At 44.3% G+C, this 10,279-nt stretch overlaps 1 protein-coding gene across 1 annotated transcript; it reads right to left on the bottom strand.

Annotated features, from left to right (window-relative positions):
- Positions 1-417: 417 nt before the first annotated feature.
- Positions 418-10,279, bottom strand: LOC132871918 (EF-hand domain-containing protein 1-like). The gene is made up of 10 exons (XM_060906543.1): positions 10,065-10,279; positions 9,662-9,883; positions 9,241-9,528; positions 8,997-9,146; positions 5,245-5,437; positions 2,590-2,810; positions 2,349-2,489; positions 2,046-2,259; positions 1,818-1,961; positions 418-1,730 (listed from the first exon to the last, which is right to left on the bottom strand). Exons 1-10 carry the CDS (start codon positions 10,125-10,127, stop codon positions 1,705-1,707), a joined length of 1,662 nt encoding a protein of 553 aa, XP_060762526.1. The 5' UTR covers positions 10,128-10,279; the 3' UTR covers positions 418-1,704.

Here is a 10,279-nt window from a genome sequence, read left to right as displayed (position 1 = left end):
ATATTTATTGTGTAATGGTGCAAAGAGAGAGAGAGAGAGAGAGAGAGAGAGAGAGAGAATAGCCCTTAGGGCAGAGTCAATCCCGCCAGCAAAAATAGGGAAAAAAAAGGAGCGATCTCACCTCTTCAGATGTTGGTTTAAGTCCTACAATACATTCCTCAAAAAGGGCGTAGAAGAACAAATTAATCCATCAATGTGTAGCATTCAATTTCTTCCGGACCATTAAAGACGCCGCCTTCCGCGTAGAATCATACGTCATCCTCGCCGCCATATTGGATAGGTCAAAGCGGAGAATAAAGATGCCTCATTCATGTGCTACGTTTAACTGTACCAACAGGTTTACCGTCCAAACGAGATCACATGGGATTACCTTTCACAGGTGAGACTGGAAAAATACTTTTCATTGTATTTGGTCATTATAACGTAATTTTACGAACAGATTTTTCTGACTTTGTGGCTAATATGAAGTCTCGCGCATAATAGTTTATGCGCATGCGTCCTTACTTCTTCTATTGTTCTGGTGTCTCCGAAGGGACCGTCTTACAGCACCCCTAGAGGTGTGGCATGTGTATTGCATTGTTTTCAGCAAGCGTTGCGTTGCCATATGGACCTGATATTTTACTGATCGTTGCCCATTTGGACGCAATATTTTTTTTAAATAACATCTCGTTGCCGTTGTTGTGTGGATGTAGCCTCAGGGCCTCTGCATGCTCTTGCGACAAGGCTTTCGCAGACAGTTGTAATTTATCGTTGAGCGGGGAGTAATAGGCGTGCGCGATGTTATTCACCGCCACAACGCAAGGGGGCGCGAAGTCGCGAAATCGCTAGGAGTAGTTGGTGGGTGTGGTTAGTGGAGTGTTTATCCTCCGGTTACTTATAATGACTAGAACTGGAGTCGTATAGATGTACGTACTTCCTCACTTCCTCGATCAACCGCTCTTCGTGCTGCTCCATCCTCGCTCGTGTTTTTAAAGATAGCGGTCATGAAAACAAACCAAACCGGGAAAGTAGGGAAGCGGAAGTGCGTGTACAGCGGATGTAGAGTGGACCAATCAGAGCCCTCTTGTCTGCGACACTGTCTGCGAGGCTTCTGCGGTGGTCACAATTTTTGGGAGGTGCACGCAGAGCGTCTGCGAAGGTGGGGGGGCTACGCAGACGCTATCTGCGACGCCATCTGCGAGGACTGGGTTGTCAGCATAAATTGGCCTTCAGACCACTTCCTCTGAATTTCAAGCAAGTCCAGTTGCCTTCTTTAGCACTGACGGTTTATGATGACCTGGATGACTGAGAACCTTCAGACAAACACTTCAGGATGTGCTTTTGTGGGATAATCATCAACAAGGCGCTGTGTTACCACACCAAAAGTTGACGGATTACTATAACAGCACTTCCTGAAGTGTTTTACACCGCAGCAACTTGCCACTGGTTACAGGTTTTAATTCCTTCCTTACTGTATACGATTCCCATCTAGAGACATTATATATAATTGATTCCCATCACACAGATCACAAACCAGTGATTTCCACAGGAATATTTCTATCACTAAAAAGAGAGAACTTGAAGAATGTAGAATCATACTGTAAGATATAAAGACTTTAGAGAAGAATACATGTTACATATTTGGTTCACACAGGTATGAAAATGTAATATTAGTAGAGATCTGTGAAAAGAGTAAAAGACGTGTCCGTGCTGTAGCTGCAGTCTTCAGGGTGAGTGTGTAAGCTCTGTATCTGGAACGAGAAAGACTTCCTGTAATCATGCTAACATGGCACGGAGTCAGATCTTCATTCTTTATTGACATTTTGAGGCAAGTGTACCTAAGGGTGTGTTCAGGTTCTTCCCCAGAGCTTGGCGGAGTGAGGAGAGGGTCTGCTCTGGGATTCGCTCCTGTTCTGCCACCGATTCGAGGTGATCCAGTACGTACTGATCAGCGTCTGTCAGAATGAACCGCCGTCCAAACACTGAGGCATAAAATGGAAAAATAATCAGTGAGTGTTTTATTACTTACTTAACGTACTCGATTAAAGTCAAACGTGGCCTGTTACCCTCCACCGTGGCTCCTATAGCAAAATCAGCTGGTCCGTAGTACTCGGGGTTTTCCACCATGCTTCCCGGTTTGGGAACACGAGTCTTCTCCAGGAATTTTCCTCCAATGATGCCCGAGTTGCGAGCGGGCCTCTCATGGATACTGATCGTGTCGTTAGACAGGTAGTAGTGGAGGATGAAGCGCCGGCCCTCGTCCTGAGGATTCTGGGAGTCCTGTGTCAAGCAGAGAGATTCTTACAGCTTGGCATTATGTGTAAGAGCAAGGTAGATTCATATGTATATGTATGTGTGTGTTTTCTCACCAGTCTGGCAGCGTAGCGCAGCACTTTGTGGTCATTTTCCAGCAGTTTTATCAGATCTTTTTTGGGCGGCTGAGGAATCAGATTACGACAGTTTTGGAGAGAGTCCTCAAGAGACCCGAAGCCATTGTATGGTGGGATCACCTGTGTGTGTGTGTGGACATAAAAGGGTACGCAGTATTATAGACATAATTTGTCAAAAAGTATATATTTAAAAAGCAAAAAAAAAAAAAATCCTATTTACCCTCTTGCAGTCTTGCTCAGGCCTTTTCTCCAGTGGGAGGGGCTTGAGTGTGATGTCAGGATGATGCTGCTCGTAGAACTTTTGGGTGAACTCGTCACAATCATACAGCAGGAAGAGATTTCCCATGAGCCTCAGCTTCTCCCCAACCCGGAAGTCCTTTGGAGAGTAATACTCAGCAACTTCATGTGGAGTCACTTCGAAAATACAGCTAGGGAACGGCTCTGAGAGAGAGAGAAACTGAATGAATGACTGACTGAGTGTATTTGCTCTATATTGGTGTGTGTGTTGGTTTGTGTGTTAGACTGTGTGCATGCACTTTATTCTTTTTGTGTGTGCACGTGTTAGTGTGTGCATGCTCATGATTCTGTTGATGTATGTTACACTACATTCAGACTGCAACCTGAAACGACCCATACCCGATTTGTTGTGAAATCCGATTTTTTTGTTAGGCCGTTCACATTACCAATTATATGAGACTTGTATGCGATCTCCACTATGAACGGAAAACGACCCAAAAGTGTCCCGCATGTGCAAATTGACACGTAATAAGCACATCTACGTAATACGTAAACAAAAAAAAAAAAGCGCACTCTTCAAGTTTAATGATTTTTTTTGTTTGTTTGTTTGTTTGTTTGTTTAATTATCTGGTTAGTGTTAAAGTGTGAGGTCTCGTGTGTGTTTCTGTTTCTGAACTGAAATAAAAACGTGTAGCCTGGTAACGAGGGTTGACTCCTAAATGTCTCTCTAATTTCTATATAAGTGCACTACATGTTACTCGGAAGTAATGGATTTTTAAACTCTATATAGTGCACTCGAGCTTCAGTAGGCAGTCATTTGGGATACGGCCGCTGTATTACCAAACTCTTAATTCAGGCTTAATAATTTGCACACATTTATTTCGTCATATTAATAAACTTTTTCTACATTTTTATAAATATTTATTTAGATTGTTTATAGCCAGCTGAATTCTGCAACTTCTCTCAGCGCTGGCTCAAGGTGCAGAAACACCAGTGCAGTTTGCTATGGAGATGAGGCGAGACCTGGCGATGTGGTACAGGATGGTTTAAGTTATAAATCAGTTATAGAAACTGTTTTATTTAATCAGGCTAACAGATCAACATCCAGGTCCCTACCAAATCCACCATTAGCTTGATCAATTCTATAAAAGTCTATTTAAATTCTGAAAACTGTACAAATGTTGTTGTTTTCCACCAAAGAGGCGGGATTAGCCAACGCAGAATAGTGACGTTTGTCTCTTGTTGATGACGTATAGGCTGCATGAATGCGACCTGTCAGGTCAGACTGCAGTCGCATGTGAAAATAACGGATATGCATCGGATTGAGGACCACGTATCCAAGCGGCCTGGGTCGCATGTGAAAAAAAATCAGATCTGTGTCGTTCAGATTGTCAATAACAAATCGGATACAGGTCGCATATGGGCAAAAAAATCAGATATGGGTCGTTTCAGGGTGCAGTCTGAACGTAGTCTTACGCTACGTTCACACTGCAAGGCTTAATGCTCAATTCCGATTTTTTTGTGAAATCCGATTTTTTTGTGAGGTCGTTCACATTAACAAATATATGCGACTTGTATGTGATCCTCAGTATGAACGAAAAGCGACCTAAAAGTGTTCCGCATGCGCATTGCAGGATACGACGACGTCACACGCAGTGAGCATGGCCAGTGTTTACAGAAGTAAAACCGCCCGGTTGCGGTATGACCCATCCAATCTAGCTTGAATAGCTGTATCCCCCCAAATGGAAATCAGCTCCCTAACCTCTGCGTCCTTCCATTGAGAAGATTCAGAACCTTCACAGCCCGAAGCGTCCCTCGCATTGATGTCATCCGCAGGGGCGCAGATACGTTTTTTGAACTGGGGGGGACAAAAAAACTGGGGGGGACAAAGCTGCCAGCAAACCAACCCCAACCCCGATATGCCTGTCAAACTTGTTGTTAGTAACCATAGCAACCAAGCTCGAGCTCGCAACCTGTGCAGTCTGCGCAGCTCAACCAACCGAATATCAGTCTTTGTTTTATGTGAGTTGTTGCAACTATGTATACACTGCTGTGCACCTCAATAAACCGAATGGTAATTAGTCTTTTGATTTTTCCGTGAGGTTTGCCTTATACAAAGACAGCATAGACGGTTTTTCCTCCCTATAAGTGGGGGGGACCGAACGAGGTGAATTTAAATCTGGGTGGGACGAGTCTCCCCCTCTATCTGCGCCCGTGATTATGCGCCATGTTGTTGTAACTTTTTTTGAGAGACCCGCCGCCTACTTCAGCCCAGAATAGTGACGTTTGTGGCTTGTTGATGACGTGTAAGTCGGATGAATACGACCTGGCGGTTCAGACTGAAGTCGCATATGAAAAGAGCGGATAGGAATCGGAATTAGGACCACATATCCAAACGGCCTGGGTCGGATTTGAAAAAATCGGATCTGTGTCGTTCATATTGTCAATAAAAGATCGGATACAGGTCACATATGGGCGAAAAGATCGGATTTGAGTCACTTCAGCCTGCAGTGTGAACGTAGCCTTAGTGTGTGTGTGAATGCTCTGAGCTTGTCAGGGTTGATGTGTGTCTCTGACACTCTGAGTGGGCAGAATTTGAGCTAAGTGGTGTGTTTTTGTGTGTGTGTCTGTCTCTCACGGGAGGCTGGTTTGATGTCTTTATGAATCCTCTGTCTCCGCAACAGCAGGGGAAACGTGTCTCTACCACTATTGGGTTCCTGGACCTCACGGATCTCCACCGAATCATCCACCAGATAATACTGTATGATTACAGGCCTCTTCCCACCATACAGAGAGTCTGAGTCATCCAGCAGAGCAAAGAAACGCAGCACCTGCACACACACACACACACACACACAAACTTTTATTACTAAGACATGAATATCAGACATGAGCCGCATTATATTTGGAAATTTATGGACTTAAAATGTCTTTTCTGCACTTTCCAGATTCCTGCACTACCATCTCTTGGTTTTTCATCCAGTCAGTAAATTCTGTAAAACAAACACCACATAAATGTGAAGGACTATTTAAACATGGAAAATGGACAATTTGTGCATTTTGTTAACAAGACAAATGCAGTGTTTAATCTCTAGGTGGCGCTGGTGCACCAGCTTGGAGCTTGTGCAAAGCAGTTGGCTGGGGTCTTTAAGGACATTTTTAACCTGTCCCTGGCCCAAGCAGTTGTCCCCACCACCTTTAAGACTGCCTCCATTGTGCAAGTGCCGAAGCACTCCACTACCATGGTCCTCAGTCACTTCCATCCTGTCCCATTCACCCACATCGTTTCCAAGTGCTTCAAGGGACTGATTCTGTCACAGCTTGAAATCCTGTTTTCCTGCCACAGTGGACCCACATCAGTTTGCTTACCACTGCAACAGGTCAAAAGAGGATGCCATCTCCATGGCACTGGACTACTAGAACAACTCGTACGTCAGAATGCTGTTCATTAATCTCAGTGCATCATTTAACACTGTGATCCCTCCAAACTGATCTACAATTTTACACGCTAGCCTCAAAAGATGTCCTTCACAGCCACTGCCTCAACAACATCCCTGATGACAAACTCCTTGATGGCCTTGTCTTTGGGGACACAGTGAGCACAATTGGTGCAGCAGATGGGCTGAATGTAACCACGGCCCTTCTTAGCATGGCTGCTGTTCCTCCTTTTCTTGGTCATCTCTCATAAAAAGTAAAGCTGCGCCTTTGACACTAAACGGCGCAGAATAATGTCCCTTGGTAAGTAATCCCTGTTGCTCAATGGGACAGCAAGGCTGACACAGTCGCAGAGAAGACTTGTTGCACCACCAAAACGTGAGGTGGGATTTGTTTTCAGGGTTTACTCCCCAAGATCCACCATGTTCTGTGATAGTAACGGGCACCATGAGTAGGACACATGGTCAGTCTTCACTATGGAAAGGCTAGTGTGGTCAGTTCTTGAGTTGCCATATGTTGCGCTTCACAGGGTGCTGGATGTAGGGAGACCAATTTAGGATGCCTGTAGGCCACTAGGAAAGGTACTGCTCCTCCAGTGATCCTCAACCCTCAAGCTTAGCCAGCTTGGTATCAGCACTTCCCTTTGCAACTGGACTCTGGACTTTCTGACTAACAGACCCCAGTGTATTAAGTTGGACAATCTTTCTCCACCACTATAACCCTGAACACTGGCATGCCACAAGGTTGCATGCTAAGCCCTCTTCTGTTCACCAACAACAGTGTTCCTGTCCATGGCTGTACCACCATAATCAAGTTCATAGATGACACCATGGTGGTGGGTCAGATCAGAGATGACAATGAGGTCCAGCATCTGGTCACGTGGTATGACGATAACAACCTGGTGCTTAACACACAAAAGACCATCATGGACTTCAGGAGGGTAAGGAGCCATGCGCACACTCCCATCTTCATTAATGGAGCTGTTGTAGAACATGGGTCAAGCTTCAGGTTCCTTGCTGTCTACATCTCCGATGATCTCACCTGGTCCCTAAACTCCTCCGTTCTGGTAAAAAAGGTGCAACAGCATCTTTACTTTTCAGAGAGCCTGAAGAAAGCTCACATCTGTCCCAGGATACTGATGGACTTCTATCATTGTACCACTGAAAGCATACTCATGAACTGCATCTCTGTATAGTATGGCAACTGCTCTGTATTGGACCATAAAGCACTCTAGTGGGTGGTGAAAACTGCCCAATGGATTACCAGCACCCAGTTACCTTCCGTTGAGAACACTGACCACAAGTGATGCTTGGGCAGAGCGAGTAACATCAAGGATGCCACCCACCCTAACCATGTTGGGAATGGCTTTTCCCCCCTCCCATCTGGCAGACGTTACCGCAGCCTCTGCACCAGCACGCTCAGGAGGAGCGTCTTCCCTGAGGTGGTGACCATGCTGAACTCCATACCACTACTCGTCTAGCATTTTGCACTTCTACATTTAACACCTGTAACTTTTGAAACTTCTGGTTAGATGCTATACTGTCAGAAATAGGGGTACAGTCAGGGTTCATTTCAGTCCCTCATGGTACTGTACAATCTACACTAATGTACCCCCTAGGGCTCATTATTGGACCTCAAGGTAACTATGTACCTTTTTAGGGCCAAAAAGGTACACGTACAGATTCCCAAGCAGTATATAAAGGGTACTGCCCCAGTGACAAGCCACAGTACCCCCAAAGGTACAATAATGTATTTCATTTCCTGAGTGTAACTGCATTTCATTGGCTTTGTAACTGTACTCTGCACAATGACAAAGTCTAATCTAATCTAGGCAAATTTTTGCTTTCTTCTTGTTCCATGTGTGCATTGTGCAATTTAATTGTGATAACGAACCATTATTGATGTGTGTTGTTGCAGTTCTTACAGCTTTTGATGTTCTAGTTACTACTCATACATATCAACCTATACGGAATGTCCGTATTTTATACGGATTTGATTCAATAAACGTAGTATACGGGCGTATAAATAAAGTTATACGGATTCTTTAAAAAAACTTCAATATTTATTTAGAGCTGTAATCAATTCCCACGATGATAAAAGAGCGCATAACATTTACAAACGTACTGTACACCACAGACAGCCAGTAAAGAGTCTTATGAAATCGCGAGTTATCTTGTGGTAGTGAGACTTCGTTCCACTTTTGATCATGTGCACACCGCATTGCGAGAATCCCGCCAACCGTGAAGTCATAGACATATAGCTAAACATAGACACCGCCTTCTGCGTAGAATTATACGTCATCCTCACCGCCATATTGGATCTGGCAAAGTGGAGATTCTTCAACCGTCTCTGGTATAGCGTCTAGACAGTAGCCGAGAATAAAGATGCTTCATTCATGTGCTGCGTTTAACTGTACCAACAGGTTTACCGTCCAAACGAGATCACATGGGATTACCTTTCACAGGTGAGACTGGAAAAATACTTTTCATTGTATTTGGTCATTATAACGTAATTTTACGAACAGATTTTCCTGACTTTGTGGCTAATATGAAGTCTCATGCATAATAGCCGCTCGGTGAAACCTGTCTCCAAACAACGAAGTATTTCCTTCGTAACTACGCTGATAACACTTTGTGTTTTTGTCGAACATTGGAGCTTTGTATTCATTCTGAAGGTTTATTGTTATTAATATTGAATAAAAAGTAACTGGGATATATCATTGTTAATTATCATTCAAATTTTAGGTAAATTATTTTAATTTGCATCTTATACGGATTTTATAAGGGAAATACGGATTTTGGAGGTTGATTATACAGGTTTGATTGACCAAAGGTTGACATGTATGACTACTGCGAGTGTTTCATGTTTCGCTGTTATTTTCTGATATTTGGAAGTTGTCTGGGGGAGTTCGAACGGACTTGGAACGCATTAAGGTGCCTGAGTATTGTGCCCTACCTTGCGGTCCATAGTGAGGAACTGTTTGAGGCGGTCATATTCTGACACTGTAACAAAAGTCTGTTCAGGCTGAGCTCGCCGGGTCATGTAGGGGTCACTGGGGGTCGGCGCAGGGTCATTCAGGGCTATCCCCTGACTCTCCATGAACTCCTACGAAAAAAACACACACACTGATTTGGCTTTGCATTAGAGAAGAATGTTTGCCCAAGATTGCCGTGATGTGTTCAATCTGAAGTGTGTGTACCTGGGTGAAGGCGTCGCAGTGTGTGATTCGGTACACGGTGCCGTACACACACAGGTCCATATCAATGTTCAGGTCCTTCCAGTGGTAGTGTTCTCCATGCTTGTTCTTGGGCAGCCGCTGGCGTTTGAGCAGTTTTCCCTGCAGCATTCCCGAGTTTTCTACCTTTGGCTCTATCAGGCACATGGTGTCATCCTCCAGGTAGTAATAAAACACGACAGGACGCACACGCCAGTGCTCCTCCGGCGAGTCCATCACCTCCTCCTGGATGTAGCCATAGAAACGCAGAACCTGAGGTAGGAGATGGGGTGAAGATCAGAGTGTTACAGGTTCAGGTCAAATCAGAATTATGAAGATCCAGTTCAGGGACACTGGCATAACCGCTGCATGAGATCGTGATGGGCTTGAATTAAGAGTTCGTTACCTTCTTGTCGTAGGCGATGTGGGCTGGGATGAAGTCGCTTGGAGGAGTGTGTGTGGACGTATCGGGTGAGGTGATGAGTGGTTGGATGGAGAGCTGGGTCATCTTGTTATAGAGAAGGTTTTCTGAGGATAAAGGCTGCTGTCCGATCCCCACTTTGGGCCGGATGGGAAGCGCGTAACCATTCTTATAGGATAAAGTCTGTGCTCGATGGAAGGCAGACTTCTGCATGGGATTCAAGTTTAGGATGAAATTATACTTTTAGATCAGAAGTGTGTGGGATTGTTTATTAAAAAAATGTACAAATGAGTGTGTAATTTGTTTCCTGTCCATAAAAGTAGAATCACTGTGACTATCTACCTGTCCATTTATGTTTTGTTTTGTGTGTGTGTGTAAAGTTTCTCACCGTTGTGTCCCGGAATGTGTTTCCGGGCAGGAAAGGAAGCTCGCGTGCTATGTTCACAGACATTATGCACCTTTAATCTTTTAAAAACAATAAAAGTAAATACTTCTAATAGTAGTTTCGCCACACTTACACACTTAAAATATATATATGTACATCTCTGACTCCTCTGAGACTTTTGTATGTTTGTGTCAGTCACCCGTGGTAGCCATAGTAGT

The sequence above is a fragment of the Neoarius graeffei genome, chromosome 2, assembly GCF_027579695.1.
Source record: "Neoarius graeffei isolate fNeoGra1 chromosome 2, fNeoGra1.pri, whole genome shotgun sequence".
Classification (NCBI taxonomy): domain Eukaryota; kingdom Metazoa; phylum Chordata; class Actinopteri; order Siluriformes; family Ariidae; genus Neoarius; species Neoarius graeffei.
Note: the sequence above shows the minus strand (reverse complement) of the source record. Positions and strands in the feature narration are given on the sequence as shown.

Coding starts and splice junctions, on each gene's coding strand:
- LOC132871918 (XM_060906543.1), bottom strand. CDS start 10,127: ATGTCTGTGAACATAGCACGCGAGCTTCCTTTCCTGCCCGGAAACACA. Junction 2,490..2,589: donor CTGAGCAAGACTGCAAGAGG/GTAAATAGGATT, acceptor ACACACACACAG/GTGATCCCACCATACAATGG. Junction 1,731..1,817: donor GAACCTGAACACACCCTTAG/GTACACTTGCCT, acceptor TTCTCGTTCCAG/ATACAGAGCTTACACACTCA.